General features: G+C 40.0%; 1 protein-coding gene across 2 annotated transcripts in view; it reads left to right on the forward strand.

Moving 5' to 3' along the window:
- Positions 1–593: 593 nt before the first annotated feature.
- The window catches only part of mapk8ip1b (mitogen-activated protein kinase 8 interacting protein 1b), a 45,499-nt gene continuing 28,267 nt past the window's right edge, over positions 594–17,825 (forward strand). Inside the window, exon 1 of one of the 2 annotated variants that reach the window (XM_086294320.1) lies at positions 594–742. In XM_086294320.1, coding sequence (XP_086150446.1) covers positions 666–742 — 77 coding nt within the window. In that variant the 5' untranslated portion in view covers positions 594–665. Of the gene's footprint in view, positions 743–11,841; positions 12,106–17,825 lie in introns of those variants that run through there. The other variant, XM_086294311.1, reaches the window with a different exon arrangement.

The following is a 17,825-nucleotide window of genomic DNA, read 5'->3' on the forward strand; positions in this document are numbered from 1 at the left end:
TGAGTTAATGTCCTATAAGTCATATAGCAGTAATTTTCTCTTCTCTTCTGTCTAAAGACGGAAATCGACTGTCTGAAGTCTATTTTTGTGTCTTCTGTTTTGGAAATAACCTGCTTAAATGTAAATCTGACACTTGTTCAAGTGAAGAATGAGGTAATCGAATTGATCAACTTCTGGACGTACACAACTTACATGTTTTTCAGAAATATTTATGCAAATGCTTAAGACCCTCCTGAAGTTCTAAATTTAGGTGATGTTTTTAGGAAATTACATCTCAGCTATGTAACTCTGTTTAAAAACGAGAGGGACAGAATTATAAGACCATGGCACCTTGGTCAACATTCACTTTAACGTTGTGCTGAGCAGCTATAGAAGTCTACATAGAGTATATATATATATATATATATATATATATATATATATATATATATATATATATATATAATTTAATGAAGGAAAACACAAACTGGATAATTTTACAGGGCGAATAATTTCCAAATACATCAAAATCTTTGGGCGTTACCAGTTTTGATTATTCTTGCCCCACTTTAGGTAGTTACTATGTTTCCCACAGTCTTCGAAGGCAGCATCCTATCGCCGGACCTCTCTCAGGTGTCTTTCCCGGGCAGCTGCACGGCGGAACGGAGAAATGAGAAAGGGGCAGCATGGCGGACAGGGAGAAGAGGAAAGCTACCCCGCCGTCTGGCCGCAACATCCAGGTGAAGTCCCCGGCCAGTTTCAGGTAGGTCCCGGCGGACACAGGGTTGGAGGGAGGGAGCGACCGAGCTGCCAGCCTGCCCACCAGGCTGGAGGCTGTGAATGAGGGATGAACCACTGCGGTTTTGCATATCCGAAGGTGCTGATGCTGGCTGGTTGGAGCCGCTGCAGCAGCAACAGTGTCTGTCTCCGCGGAGCTTTCCAGCGTTCCGACTTGCAGTGTGTTGTTGAGTCGCATGTTTTGTGCTTGGGCGTGTCTGCTCCCGGTGGACAGACACGAGCGATGAGCTCCCTGCTGCAAACATGGTTTAAATATGCCCTACTTTCTGCTAGTCTGCTTCAAAATCCTCACAGTACAAGGATACTTGGTCGTAGTGCATGTTTAATACATATTTTTTCCTTTGCTTTGGTACTCCTTTACGACGCAGTCCAAGTCTCCATCATACGTTTGCATCATTTTGAGCTTGATTTGCTGCTAAAACTCTTGATTCGACAAACCCGGCACTGATTTAGTGTCATATTTTCGGATTTTAACAATACAGACAAGGAGTAAAGCATATGCCTCCAAAAGAATATTTAAGGGACTGATTGTGTTGATGATTTTATGGAAATGTTATCAGAGCCATACGTCATCATAAGCTGACTTTTGTGGTTTAACAGTAAGTAAACTTTGATATTAAGTGGAAAGACTTTAAAACATTATTGAATCATTCTTCCTGAATTATTATTCTTATACCAGCTTAAAAATAAAACACCAAAAAGACAGAACAAAAAAAGAAAACAAGTACACTATTTGTCCCAATTACTCACTTTTACAATGCATAGATTTGCCACACAGTCAGACTGATTTTGAATAGCCTAATGTACTCAGTAAACAAAATATTCAGTAAAATAATTACATCCTTACAATAATAATTTAGATTTTGGTTTTGCTCCTTGGGTTGATTTTCAGACTGAAAAAAGCAGTCTGGGGAATCTTTGTGCTCTACAAATGGACATGTAGATATCAGCTGTTTAAAAACGGTAGGTCAGGTGACCAGTCAGAGGGATTCAACCTGTAGAGCTGAGCACTGCAAGAGATTAGCTCCACGCTGATGTCTGCTCTCACATGCTGAGTGCCTCACACACTCGGAGACCATTGCAGCTCTGCTTTAAGAGAAGCTGTGGCATTACCTCAGGGTGATTATTGTGAGGATGGAGGCCTGTGATCAATATTCTCTAGTGAGACAACAACACACACACACACACACACACACACACACACACACACACACACACACACATTCCTGCAAACACCCAGCCTCTGGCCCAGTCTGTCCTTGTCTCATTAGCTGAGCTGAAAACAACCACCAAACATCTTTGTTCAGGATTTCATGATGATCTGTTATTGGGGATTGAATGCTGCTGATTGGTATTTGGGAAATGTGACTGACTAGAGGAAAGAAGCCAGATAATCCAAAATCTCGGGGGCTGGCCCAGTCCCAGAGCGGCCATATGTTGTCATGTTTTTCTCTCTCACCTCCCTGCCTGTGCACGCTACAGTGAAATCCTATGTCTCAGCCCAAGCCACTGCAGTTAAGAGACCAGCTCTTTGTGTTGGAGATGTTCAGTAAGTGAGACACATAAACGCCTCACCTTTATTTCTGGTGTTTTAGTGGCGCATTAGGATTTGTGGCATGAATCTGAGTGCAACTGAATTATGTATTAGTCATAAAGAACTGGGTTATACAGAAAGGATGACACCCATTCGATTTTTATGCAAGTCAGATAAATGGCCTGTATTTGTATAGCGCTTTACTTTGTCCCTATGGACCCCAAAGCCCTTTACACTACATTCAGTCATCCACCCATTCACACACTGGTGATGTCAAGCTATATTGTAGCCACAGCTGCCCCGGGGCAGACTGACAGAGGTGAGGCTGCCAGACACTGGTGCCACTGGGCCTCTGACCACCACCATTAGGCAACGGGTGAAGTGTCTTGCCCAAGGACAGACCGACCGAGACTATCGGAGCCAGGGCTCGAACCGGCAACCTTCCAATTACAAGATGAACTGCCAACTCTTGAGCCACACAAAGTCAGATAGCCGCACAAAATCATTCTGTATAACAATAGATTTCTAGTAAAGGTTCTAGGTTTTTAATCCAAAATGTACAGCAGGTAAAATTCTTTTTGCCAAAATCATTTATTTCTATTGGTTTATCAGTATGCAAATTGTGTCTTCTGCTTTACTGAAAAGTTTGTTCTCACTGGGTGTACCCTGGATGACTCATGTTACCGCTAAGGATGGAAACTGAGTTCCCAGTAGTTCAGTTCCTTGGAATTGTTAGTCTGCTTTCCTATCGATTCTGCTTATTGGTTCCACTTCAGTTGGTGTCCTGGAGGAGGAAAGTAGCGGTGCAGTCTACAGCATGAATATAGACATAACTTTTATTTTTATTACACAAAAGGACGAGAGCACAATGGTAAAGTGCAAACTGCATACAGGACAGAAACCTTGTGCTGCTAAAAGAACTTCAGCTCTTTGCAATTATCTGCACAGATAGCATGCTAAGCTAGCCAAGAACCCAGTGTGATGTTAAAGCTGAGTGTAGAGCCCAGCCCAACAGTCAGACCCTGAACTTCAACAGGCAACAAATTGATGAGCAGTCAGGCTCTAGCATTTTTCTCCCTGTTCATGTTTCTAAAGTAGAATCACTGTGGCGATCGCATTAAAGTCTCTCTGTGCTAGTTTTCATCTTTTTGCTTTGTGTTGTCAACTTTGTGTTCATACCTTAATACTGAAAGAAACGTCATGAGTGTGTCCTCATTAGAATAGGGGTTTGTGTTGGTATGTTGGCCTGTAGCCTATAGGTTTTTATTGTTAACTGGTAAATTATGAGACAATGATTTTTCATGTCATTTTACAGAGAATAGTGAAAGTAACATAATGAGTAGTAATACATCTTTTGACTTTTAAGTAATGACCCCAACACTAATCAGAGCCTCCAGCATGCACAAACATTTGACCGCACAGCATACAGTTATTTCCCACAAATGTGATGTCTTTGATGTGTTGGCTGCTGGTGGTGACTCTCAACCCAATGACAATTGACAGGAGAATCGATAAGGACACTAATCGATAAGTGATCTTGATAATGGAAATCTGAATCTCTAAATTCATATCAGTTCTTATCTAGTAAGAGTTTTACAACTCATGATGTGGTTGTTATAAACACTGTGCACTATAACAACAACGAAACGTTTTCCTGTTAGGCAGCTTTGGTAGAACGTGTGTAAACTGTGGCATGTGGTGTTAATGATATTCAAGCTGACAATGAGCCGTGACAGCAGAGTTAAAAAAATAGTCTAAAGTGATGTTGAATTCTGCATTTGAACATCCTTTTTATGTTCATCCTGGAGATGAAGAGAAACTGTTGAAATGTTCGGGAAACCGGCAGTCATATTGTAACTGATATTAAGCAATGGACAGCAAAATGCTGCACAATGTAGTCTACAAAAAAAGGAAAACTAAAAAACTTATAAAGGCTGCATAAAATAATTAGACCTTTCAACTAGTCATCCCCAAACAGAATTTAATCTTCAGCTATCCTGTAATATTTAATGTGAAATTAGGTGTTCAGGAAGTCTCAAACCTGGATTGTATTTTTTCATTTTAGAGGGAGTGGTGTGGTGAGGGCTGGGCTATACATTTATGTGAACTTTTGTTTTAAAATTACCTGCCATGCATTATTCACATAACTCACTTGTGGCACAAGAGGGCGTAGTGGGAAATCTGTATCTGTGCAAGTGTGCGTAGTTAAGCATAATTAAGAAGATATGAAGCAGAACAACAGTATAGGATTGCAGACTACTCTAGGGTGCTTTAAGGGAAAAACTCATTAGACATCAGCCAGCTGAGATCCCTGTTGATGGATCAGGTAATGCCTGTCTTTCTCAACAGGTGCAAGTTAACTGTAATCACTTGTTAGAGTTATAAAATAGCTTTCTGTGAATAGGGTTTGAGAGTTCTAGTAAGTTATTTGATTGGTTTATCATACAGTAGCATTAATTTGATTTGGTTAACTTGTCTAAGCTGGAACTTTCACTCTGTTAGCAACAACTGGAGCTGAAATAAAGGTATTGTCATCACCCCGTTGGACAGATGGACAAGGCGGGTGGAGTGGACATCTAAGTTTGTGAATGTAATAAGTCGAGAACAAAGATACGTAGGATTTTCAAATTGATGCCATAGGTGCATCTACTAAAAACCTTGGATAAGTTTGAATGTCAGTGATCTTGACCTCATGGTCAGAGTATGCTTTCTGAAAATCTTGTGAATGCAAAAACTTGAAAACGGGACTACGTAAGATTTTGAAATTGGCAACTCAGGTGTGTTGCCAGTTGCCAGTAGTTTTTGTTATGTATTTCATTAAACTGGCTGTCATTTCCAATATTGCTCATAAAAGTTTCCACCTTAAGGGCACGGAAAATACCTTTGTAGGTCATCATTCATCTGTTTCGTGTTTAAAGAACATAAGTAGAAGGCAGCTGGAGTTTGTTCTAGGGATGTCATGATACCAGAAATTTAGAAGTTGGTACCAGTAGGATTATACGAGTCTCCATGCCCAATTCATTACCAAACCACAATTATTATCCTATGTACTGTACTTAAACAGACTCCTTTATTAAAAGGTATTTTAAAACACTGACATACTGGCATAATTTTAATTTAAAATGTTAACATTAAAATTTGCTCACAAAACACAGATTGAAATGTTAGGGTGGTTGTCGAATAGTCTAGTAACGTTACAGCAAGGATTGTAACCTGTGGAAGAAACTGATTTCACAACAGTATTGCCAGCTATGATAACATATATTTCAGGATTAAGTAAGAAGGATAATACTTTGAATGATGTTAGCATAAACTGAAGGAAAAGTCTTTACACATGATTATGTTTAAAATAATTAGGGATGTTTCCCTCAGAATTAGATTGTATTTGTGGCAGCGAGGCAGATCATGTGTGCACATATTTTAAATGTTGTTGAGCACACTCACAAATTTCATGAATTATTAAATAATAGCATATACACTAACCACATTATAAATAATAAAGAAATAATCAACTGCCTTGCTAATAAGTTTCCAATCCGTTGAATGAACTCCACAGGTATTTGCCTGTTCTGCTCTACAGCCGTAGTGAGATAAAGTGGCGAGAGCTTTTCTCGTTCCTCAGGCTCTGGTTAGATATGCCTTTCCAGCTCACTGTAGATCATGTTTACTCAGATTTACTATGCCAAGGAGGACCCTAGCTGGCTAGCAGTTTGTGAAATTTCAAATACAATTACTGATGCTCTTTCATGGTCGAAAGGATGCATTGTGCAGTTGGTTAAAAAGGTTGATCCAAATTCAGCATCCATAATAGAAAATATTTTTCAATTTTAATATGTGACAATAATGCAAAAGCAGAAGAGTTGCATCATTAAGTTACTTTAACTGCAGCGTTAAGCAGTCATATTATATTTTTACTTAAAATTAACATTGACAACAGTACTTTTATGCTTACATTTGACTTATGCTGTGTCACTACTGTTGCTATAATGCTGCTGCTGCCACCTTGTTTCAGTAGATTTACATTTCAAATTAGGTAGTGTGTCATCAGGAACACTAGCTCTCTGGTAAAGAAAGTTGGAAAAGGTCCTTCATTTCTCTTGTAAATGTTGCTGCAAACATCAGTTAAATGTTGTTCAGGATTTTTTCTAGTTTTTTCTTGAATCATTGTGATTTAATTTGGAGGCTATATTGCCCACCCATACTCTTGCATTTTGCATGACTTATGTCCCGAGGAATCAGAACTCGTAGGCACATCTTTCCATTTTTTCCCCAAATTACTTAAAAATCAAAAGTTTATCAGTAATCTCTTAATTATAAATCCACAAAAGTGTTTGAGTCATTTATCCATTGACCCTCTTTCTCTACTTTCACCTTTTCATTTGCAGCTTTAATGTTGGTTGATTTGAATTTCACCTGTAGTAGGAGCTAGTGGACAGTAATTGCCCTGCTTGCTGTTCCCAGTGGATGATCATTTACTGCTGTGTCTCATTTCTGCTAACAATGCATGTTTGACTTGACAGCACTCCGTTCTGTTTATACAGTACAGGACCCTCTCTCACTCTTCTTTTTCTGTCACTCTCTCTCTCTTTAAAAGCAAGTACAGCACAAGTAAAACCTAATTTAGGAGTTACAGTTATATTTAGAGAAAGATAAGTTGCTAACGTTCCCTTAGTTTTTCTAAAAGATCCCTGCTTCGCTTGTGACATCTGGTTTCACCAAGATGGTGAAAGAATTATGACAAGGTGTCTGTTTTACCTATGGTAGGTCTTGATGCATTTTCAATCATCCAGGAAAGAAAACCTCCAAAAGTTGATTCTTTTCATCTGGACGTAGCATTTGGGAGAAACGTTTCAGCACTCATCCAAGTGACTTCTTGAGTCTCAGCTGACTGCAGGTTTCCCCAATCTTATAAACAGTACATTCGCATAATGACTGAAACCAGCCCACTGAGGAACAATGGGCTGGGAGGTCAGTTCCTTAATCTTAATTATGCAAATTCTCATGACCATTGATCAACAACCACTGACCAAAACCCACTGATCAAAGACCACTGATCAATGGCCATGAGTACCATTCACAGAGAGTTGGGGAATGGCTGCAATCACAGCATTGTAAGATGGCGAAAGATGTACCCTTAGGCCCCCTCCTCGATTCAGAGATGGTCTTTCCCTTTTCACATAAATGGCCTCCTTGACGCCGCGCTCAAATCAGCGTTCCTCCCTGTCCAGGATGTGAACATCCTCATCCTTGAAAGAGTGTCCACTGGACTGTAGGTGTAAATAGACTGCAGAGTCCTGGCCTGACGAGGTAGCTCTTCTGTGTTGTGCCATCCGCTTCACCAGAGGTTGTTTGGTTTCCCCGATGTATAAATCCTGGCAATTCTCCTGGCACTTAACAGCATACACTATGTTACTCTGTTTGTGTCGGGGGACCCGATCCTTGGGGTGGACCAGTTTTTGGCGCAGCGTGTTTTGGGGTTTAAAAGCCACAGTGACCCGGTGTTTAGAAAAAATGCGTCTCAACTGCTCAGATACTCCTGACACCTATGGGATCACTACAGGTTTTCGCTTGGGCAGCGGTTGTCCTTCTCTCCTGGATCGGCTGGAGCTTTCTTTAGATGCCTTTCCAGCTTTGACAAAAGTCCAGCTGGGATAACCACATTTACTCAGGGCCTTCTTGATGTGCTGTTCTTCTGCCTCCCTGGCCGCTGTGTCAGTGGGGATGGTGTTCGATCTGTGTTGTAGCGTCCTGATGACACCCAGTTTGTGCTCCAGTGGATGATGAGACTCAAACCTTAGATACTGATCTGTATGTGTAGGTTTACGGTACACGTCAGCTTTTAGATGTCCCCCATTACTGATGGAAATCTCACAGTCTAAGAAGGCTAACCTGCCACTTTTCATATCCTCCCTGGTGAATTTGATGTGTCAGTCCACTGAGTTAATGTGATCCGTGAATTGTGGTACGTCCTGAGATTTAATTTTCACCCAGGTGTCATCCACATATCTGAACCAATGGCTTGGTGGTGTTCCAGGGTAGGATAGCAAAGCCCTCTTTTCAACTTCTTCCATGTACAAATTGGCCACGATGGGTGAAACTGGGGAGCCCATGGCACACCCATGTTTCTGCCTGTAGAACTGACCCTTGTATGTGAAGTAGGTGGAATGAAGACACAGTTCCAAAAGCAAACACACTTGGTCGATGCTGAGAGTGGTCCTGTTGCTGAGGTTGGTGTCATCCTGTAATCTCTTACAGACTACCTCCAACACTTCCGTGACTGGGATGCACGTGAAGAGAGATGTAACGTCTTGCAAGACCATGGTTTCATCTGCCTCCATAATGACATCTCTCACCTTCTCAACAAAATCCAGGGTGTTCTGGATGTGGTGTTCAGAGCTGTCCACCAGCGGGTTGAGGATCGAAACCAGAAACCTGGAGATGTTATAGGTGACCGAGTTGATCATGCAGACAATCAGTCTTAAAGGTGCATTAAGGCATTTATATATACCTGGCAGTTCTTTCATCCATCCAATCATTTCAAATTTAGAGACACCTCTTTGGTTTCAAAAAACCAAAGTGGAAACAACTATATGCATATTTTATCTACAGTCCATGCAAACTGGTATTATGATCTACAGCTGTGTGTTAAAATGAAGTTTTCAGCCACACGGCTAATGAGAATATGATTGCATATACATTTACTGAGGCTATTTCTTAGCTTCAATTTACAGACATTCTGCTTACAGCAAAACAATGGGGGGTTTTTTAAGGAAAGAAAAACAATTGTAAAATTGTGAAAGCTTGGCCAGTTTAGTAATGAAGTAATCTTTTAATTTTTGCGCAATGAATGTCAGGTAATTCTCACCCTGTGTCCTTTACATTTATGCACTGACCTGCACTTTTTACCATCCTATTATGCTTGCATTAGCAATATCAAAAGGGTTTCACAGCAGCGACAGTGGTGGGATAACATCAAGTGGGAAGCTATAAAAGACTGTGAAAAGCAGACTGTAGATTTATTCTCGACTAGAGAAATGCTACATCCCTAGAACATGAGAGGTAAACGGGCACCCTGGAAAATAAGGGAATGGAACTTTGTAACGTGTCTTTAACATGGTAAAACCATATTGGAACTCATTGTGATTTCCTAACCTAAATGCTCACAACTGAAAATAAAACTGAAACGCTAGTGAGAGCGAATTTTAAGAACTTCCTTGTCAAAAGTTGGGATGTCCAAAATGGGAATGCCCCTACATGTTTTCAGAAAAAATGTTCCAGTTGGTGAAAACAAATAAACAGTAGTACAGGGAGTGCAGAATTATTAGGCAAGTTGTATTTTTGAAGAATAATTTTATTATTGAACAACAACCATGTTCTCAATGAACCCAAAAAACTCATTAATATCAAAGCTGAATGTTTTTGGAAGTAGTTTTTAGTTTGTTTTTAGTTTTAGCTATTTTAGGGGGATATCTGTGTGTGCAGGTGACTATTACTGTGCATAATTATTAGGCAACTTAACAAAAAACAAATATATACCCATTTCAATCATTTATTTTCACCAGTGAAACCAATATAACATCTCCACATTCACAAATATACATTTCTGACATTCAAAAACAAAACAAAAACAAATCAGCGACCAATATAGGCACCTTTCTTTGCAAGGACACTCAAAAGCCTGCCATCCATGGATTCTGTCAGTGTTTTGATCTGTTCACCATCAACATTGCGTGCAGCAGCAACCACAGCCTCCCAGACACTGTTCAGAGAGGTGTACTGTTTTCCCTCCTTGTAAATCTCACATTTGATGATGGACCACAGGTTCTCAATGGGGTTCAGATCAGGTGAACAAGTTGGCCATGTCATTAGTTTTTCTTCTTTTATACCCTTTCTTGCCAGCCACTCTGTGGAGTACTTGGACGCGTGTGATGGAGCATTGTCCTGCATGAAAATCATGTTTTTCTTGAAGGATGCAGACTTCTTCCTGTACCACTGCTTGAAGAAGGTGTCTTCCAGAAACTGGCAGTAGGACTGGGAGTTGAGCTTGACTCCATCCACAACCCGAAAAGGCCCCACAAGCTCATCTTTGATGATACCAGCCCAAACCAGTACTCCACCTCCACCTTGCTGGCGTCTGAGTCGGACTGGAGCTCTCTGCCCTTTACCAATCTAGCCACGGGCCCATCCATCTGGCCCATCAAGACTCACTCTCATTTCATCAGTCCATAAAACCTTAGAAAAATCAGTCTTGAGATATTTCTTGGCCCAGTCTTGACGTTTCAGCTTGTGTGTCTTGTTCAGTGGTGGTCGTCTTTCAGCCTTTCTTACCTTGGCCATGTCTCTGAGTATTGCACACCTTGTGCTTTTGGGCACTCCAGTGATGTTGCAGCTCTGAAATATGGCCAACCTGGTGGCAAGTGGCATCTTGGCAGCTGCACGCTTGACTTTTCTCAGTTCATGGGCAGTTATTTTGCGCCTTGGTTTTTCCACACGCTTCTTGCGACCCTGTTGACTATTTTGAATGAAACGCTTGATTGTTCGATGATCACGCTTCAGAAGCTTTGCAATTTTGAGACTGCTGCATCCCTCTGCAAGATATCTCACTATTTTTGACTTTTCTGAGCCTGTCAAGTCCTTCTTTTGACCCATTTTGCCAAAGGAAAGGACGTTGCCTAATAATTATGCACACCTGATATAGGGTGTTGATGTCATTAGACCACACCCCTTCTCATTACAGAGATGCACATCACCTAATATGCTTAATTGGTAGTAGGCTTTCGAGCCTATACAGCTTGGAGTAAGACAACATGCATGAAGAGGATGATGTGGACAAAATACTCATTTGCCTAATAATTCTGCACTCCCTGTATTGTTTAGTCAGAGGTTTTGTTGAAGTGAAATTTTAAAATTTTACTAATAACAGTATTATTATTTATGAAATAATACAGCAATACATCACACAACAACATCTTTTTTGCGTCAGAAATTTCACAGACATAAAGGAATGACGTCTTTTACGATAAGTGCTGCAGACTATCTGAATATACCGTGTGACTGTTTGGGCACCTGTCTACGTTTGCTTTATGGCCTGTCAGCCTTCTTATTTTGTCACTGTCGCCATGCTGCCAGATCTCAGCACTGAGTGCAGTAGTTTCATGAATGATGATAAGCTAGAATCTTCTTTTAAGAAGATGAATAGGGAAAAAGAGCGATGGAAAAGGGAAAATTAGAAGTCTTCTGTGATCAATGAGCCCCATGAATAATTGAGGGTGACCGTGTTTTACACAGATAGAGGAGAGAGAGAGAGCGAGAGAGGAGTGTCCTCCTGTGCTGATGTTTTTCCTGTTTGGACTTCCCGTGTTGTTAGATGATCTGCTAACACCAGCAGTTTCCAGCATTGGCATAGTAAATCTGAGTAAACATCAGAGAGAGGGAGAGAGAAAGAGGGTTATATAATACTACTGTTCTCTGGTGGCTTCAGCTCCTCTCTTTGGGGGGAAAAAATCCTCCATCCATCTCGCTTCCCTCCCAATGAGCAGCAGCAGCAGCCGGGCTCTGAATCAGACGCCGCTTCCATCGACCCTGGACGAGCTGCTCCCCTTCTCCCTCTCCCCCAGCTCTCTTCCTACACTCGCTCCTCCCTCTCTGCCTCCCTCACTGCCTCTTTCACTTTCTAACCCTCTTGCTCCTTCTTCTCCTCCTCTCCTCTTGACTGTGGATGCCCTCCTCACTTACAGCATGGATTCGGGAGGGGAAGGAGGAGAGGGCTGGATGGAGGACCAGTGGGAGAAATGGTAGGACATCTGTCTTATTCTCTCTCTCTCTCTTGTTTTTTCTTTTTTCAGTTTATTGGCATGCAGCAACATGGCTGTGTGTGACCTTGCAAGTGTGTAACTGCTAATGTTCCTTCTTCTTGCTATTTGGCATCTCCTCGGTACAGCATGCCCTTGAAGGAGATCGCCTTTATATGACTGTGTGTACGTTTGTACCTAAACAAGAGAGGTAGAACGTGCAGCGGAGGTTGCTGCCTTATGATGACCAAAAATAGGACCATAGAGGCAATCACATGTTATCCTGCTGCATGTGTATTACAGTGGAACTGCCGGTGTAGGAGAAGCACTGTGTAGACGGATTGTTGTCTTCAGAGTTTGTTTTCATGCAGCTGATGATGGAGAAGAGGGTGATTGTACTTGGATCTGTTGAATTGGACGGGACGGTCCTGATTGTGCTCCTGTCCTTGCAGGAGGGCGAAGCTAATGAATGACAGAGAGCATGCAGCCTCATAATTCCTAGTGGTAGTGTAAACGTGAGTAAGGAAGGGAAAAGAGTATAGTTGGAGCTGCTGTGATGACTAAATACTGGGCTGAAAGGTAGAATAGCACAATCAGAGCAACACAACACAGAAACACATGTGATCGTAGCATTTAAGAAAAGTATTATGTGGGGAGCATGGTTTTCCTGTTTTCACTGTAATAAAAGATATAGAAGCACTATTTATTTCTCATTGCTCTTTGTCAGGAGATTTAATTCCATTCTGCATATTTTTCTTATCTCTTTCTATTAACAGAAGTCGTCTTCTCACTGCTGTGTGACCTTCCTTTATGATAAACTGCAAAATGTCTTTTTATCACAGAGATTATATCAAATTCAGATCAACATAAAAAAGAGTTAAAAGGAAAATACCCGTATTTGACCTTGTTTGCCATTTGTGAATTTGCAAGCAAGCCTTAGATAAATGTAGTTCTATCAGGGTTATATTGGGTTGTTTCTTATATACATACATATATAGAGATATTTATATATTACTGAGCTGGCCAAGCACATCATGGCCTGAGCGTGAGGTCATTCTGCCCTTCATTAACACAAGCAGAGAGACAGGCCGAGGAGACACAAACATGGCAGCAAGCTGCCCTGTCACCACCTGCTGTTACAATAATGCTGCAGTTTGTCCCACATCCTTAGCGATATAAAACTGAAACATCCGTCCTGCAGTGTTGTTACAATCTGAAGTTGTTTTACAACATGAGCTGATGGGACTTGTCTTCAGGGACCGTTTAAAAGCTGAACAGTTTAAAACCCACATCACTTAAAGCGAATAATCAAATTAAATAATCTCAGCAGAAAGATAAAATGTGCTGAGAATGGGATCAAAATCACAGATCTGAGCAGGAAATGCTCAAATCAGCCAAGGAGAGGTGAACTTAAGTTTTTTTTGACATGTTGTAGAGAGAAATTTATGTTTTGAGACATATTAGTCAATTTTCAATCCTTGAATGTGTTCTTTTTTATTACAGAACTACTTTTGAATTGTTCTTTCTAAACTTTGCCAAAATATGAAGCCTTTAGTTTCCAAGTCGAATCCCGAGTCCCGTCCTGTGTGAGATGTTGCTGAATTTATTTGGTTTTCTCTGCTGTGTCATGGTGATGATGTTGATGTCGGCCGGTTGTTACTACATCTTGACCCTATTTGCCATGTTTCACTTTCAGTAATGATGACACAGTAAATGTGTCACAGGAATCTCTGACCTGGACAGCCCAAGCAGTCTGCTGAGTCAGCCTGCATTGATCGCTGGTAAGGTTGTAAGTGTAGCGAGATGATGAGTATACATAGTGCAGGAATATAATCCCAAGGGAATTCCATTTGTTTTCAGTTGTATTTATTCATTGCCAAACCACAACAACAGTTGCCTCAAGGCAAAGCTAGCAAAGGTGCATCGAGTGTTTGCAGACATATGTTGAAAGGTCGATAGAGCTGGACTGTGTCAGTGGGCTGGGGGTCAAAACCTTACCATTACATACTGATTAAGATCAATCCAAACACTGTATACTTTTGTGGCACTATGGAACAATGACAGTCTTCTTACCACATCAAGTACTGCCTAGATAATCTGGTCCAGCAAACTTCCTGTTGATCAGTGTACACATTTAAATAGAATTCAATCTATTAATATTACAATTTTCAAAAATACAAATTCAATTTCAGGAAGGTGAATTTTAAATTCAGTTGTTAGTGTTTAAAAAAATATTGTATTTGAGTATAAAAATTGTATAAAAGTATAAAAGTATAAAAATTGTATCTGACTTTATGTCCTCTACAAGAGTTTGTGTTGTTTTATCTTCAAATATCCAACAAAAACATGTATCGCTAATTCATAACGAAGAAAGCTTTGTAACTATCCCCACTAGTGAAGACTGTGTCATTTCCACAGCTTTCCCCCCGAGGTCTGCAGCGCTGTTGAAAAGGCTCTGGAGTAGCCCATACTGGAGGTTTCTGCATAAACGCGTAAACCTGTGACACAAAAAACCTGTGACCGAACTCAGACACACACAGACTGTTTTCCTTCCTGGTGATGAAGGAAAATGGTGGGCTGGCATGTAAAAGGGCATTTATTCTTCCAGGACCTGAAGCTCAGTAAAGCATCACTCCAACAGCCAAACCCATCTGTTGTCTGATTGGATTGTCAAATTTGTAATTGACATGACATTGACCAATCAGCTGAAAGGAAGAAAAATCAGGTCAAAATTTGTACTTCTAAGTTGAAATCCACACGCAGCCAGGAAACCTGAGTGCAGAGGTTTACACGTAGTTTTTTGCTTTGTATCTGTAACCAGATCTTAACAAAACATTTTGTAACTCGTGTAAATCTTTTTTACACACACACAAATTCTCATCTGTAGATGCACAAACACAAAACTTTCAGATATTTTGGTTTACCATGTTACAAAACTCAGTACACAAATATGCATTTGATTTACACATACAAAATATTTATGACCACAATTTGAGCCCATAAATGGACAGCTGCTGATTGGATTGTGTGAAACTGGCAGCTGTTTCTACTGCTTATCCCATTTATAATGCTTAGGCAAAAAATACATGATTCATAATAATTTATTCTACTACCTAATAAAATTCTTTAGCAAAATTTCCACTGAACTGAAAACTTAACATTGATGAAGGGAGGATTTATTGGAGAACTGTTGTATTATCGTCTTAGCTTTAGCTGAGTGTACCTAATCAACTGTTAAATGAGTGCATTTGCAACTCCAATTTTAGAAAAGTTGGGATGCTGTTTTGATCACAAGCACCCATTACTGATTCTTTGAATCTTTTCATGATGTTACTGTATATACTGTAGATGATGAGATATTCAAAGTTGTGACAATTTTATACTGAGTAACAAATTGTTGCAGAATTTATATCTGGAGTTTTTTTGCAGATTGGGGAACCTGCGTCCTTCTTTGCTTGTGAGACTCTACCGCCACAAGATTTATTATTTTTTTATATATATACCCAATCATGTTACTCACCTGTTGCCAGATGTTTTGTTTTACTACCACATAGTTTTACAGGTTTTTGTTTCCCCTGTCTCAACTTTTGTGATACTTGTTGCTGCCATCAAATTCAAAAAGTTATCTGTTTTCTACTTTGAAGAAAATATGTGGGATTATAAGATTTGCAAATAATTGCATTCCGTTTTTATTTAACTGCGATGTGACCCGTGCAGCCCATCTTATCTGAGAACTGTTCAACCCTTCACCCTGTGAACCTCGACGTGTGACAATGTAATTTGCTTTGTGGTATAGAGTCTGTTGGGATTTCTCTTTGGCTGCAGACAAAGAGGTTTATTTTTTAAATTATTTCTTTTTCCCACCTCCCTCCATGACTCTCTCCATCTTCACACTTTTCTCACTGTTGACTTAATTGTTATGGACTCAGTCCCTCTCACTTATAACTCTGTAGACTCACCGTTTCATAATATCCCTTGAAAAGCCCGGATTACTGCTCAAAACTTGCAATTTAAACCAGTTAAAATGTTGTTTTTTGATAGCTTTGGTCAGAGGGCATATTCAGTCTGGTATTTGATAACTTTTCCTCAGTTGTAGTTTAATAATATATGCAAACCTGTGGTGAAATAGCCCAGGGTTACAGGTTGTCTTGGACAGGTTGTCAACCTGTTGCAGGACTAACATTATTAACATTTTGTATTTGCCCCTGTACACCACCACAGGGTGCTTCAAACCAAACAATTAAGATGTGATTAAAGTTCAGAATTTTGGCTTTAATTGAGTGGGTTTCCAAAAGTACTGCATTAACTGTTGAGGAATTATTGCCAGTTTTCTACACACTCCCCCAAGTGCTCAAACGTAATTGGACAAACTAACAAGCTAACATTATTTCATCATTTTAAATTTAGGTATTTTTACCTATAGGTTAGTCAGAATAAAATCATTAACCTATGATATATAGGTTTTAGTGTCAGAAAAAGATTTAAGGATAATGATGATGTAAATCAATATTTCCTCACCACAAATTGCCTAAAAATGAAAATACCAGTACAAGTAGTTTTATTTAAGGTCATCTAAGTTACTCACATACACTGTGTATAGCTGTGTTGTAAAAAGTTTTTTATTTTACATGTATTCCTTTTTTTTTTTTTTTTACTTTCCCATTGTCTTCTTTTCTTTTGTTCACTTTGTTCTGTCCTTCCTTCAGTCTGTATCTCCCACCTCCTTCAGGGCTTCATTATGGAGGTAACAGATGCTTTTTCTCAGGCTATTTAACTTTCTATTCCCATCCTCTGACATGTGATGGCTAAAGACTGTAATAGCTGTATGTACACTCACGCTAGCAGTCAGAAATGACATTACCATGATGCATCAGTGGGGGGATGGTAGCTGCACAGGTTTACAAGGTTTATTTGACGGCTTGCTCCCATGCTCTGTCGTCTTTGTCTTGCATCTCAAATAACATTTTGCTCTGACTCAGTCTGTTATGCCCGGAGGCTGCAGGGTAAAGGGACAACATGCAGCCATAATTGCAGATGGGGAAAACTGAACCATTGTTTACTGGATGTTAATTGAATCCTGCCACAGACAGCAGGACCGTACATTTCCCTTTCTGCTGCAGGAGCATTCAAGACGTTTGTACTTCTCTGCAAAACACAAGTTCACTTTTCTTAGTTTCCTATTCTGCATTTTTGCCAGCGGTGGCTTTATGTGACAGTGAATCCAACGAGTAATCCAAAGGTAATGCTACAAGTGGTGTAAGGCATTACCTTCTTTAAATAAGTAGCATGATACATTATAATGAATTATGTGTAATACATTACTTTCCTTGAATAATCACCCTATAGCTCATTGTCACTGACAAAGTATGAGAAGGAGAAGAAAAAGAGTTATGCTGTGTGTATTAATTTTAGTCCCACTTGTGATGAATGAAGTGTAGTGGTGCCAAAAGAAAATCACTTTTACAAACAGCAGATGGAGATATTCACAAAATAAAACAGGCCGATAAAATCCTGGATGCTCATTGTTTTCTGCTCTAAACGAGCAGGTAGTGCTTGATTTAGATCTGCCTGAAATCAGTGCTTGAAACATTTAGTAAGTGCTTTAATACTAAATATAAATCCTTTAGAGGTCTGAGTGAAGTGTATAAAACTATGTGGTATAAGAGTCAAACGCCATGTTTCCATTTGTTAGGAACAGTACTATGACACAAAACAATAGCTTT

Source organism: Aulonocara sp. 'chitande type north' Nkhata Bay, linkage group LG1 (genome assembly GCF_057382095.1).
Source record: "Aulonocara sp. 'chitande type north' Nkhata Bay isolate Kocher_YH1m ecotype deep benthic linkage group LG1, A_spYH_male_GT1.1, whole genome shotgun sequence".
NCBI lineage: Eukaryota > Metazoa > Chordata > Actinopteri > Cichliformes > Cichlidae > Aulonocara > Aulonocara sp. 'chitande type north' Nkhata Bay.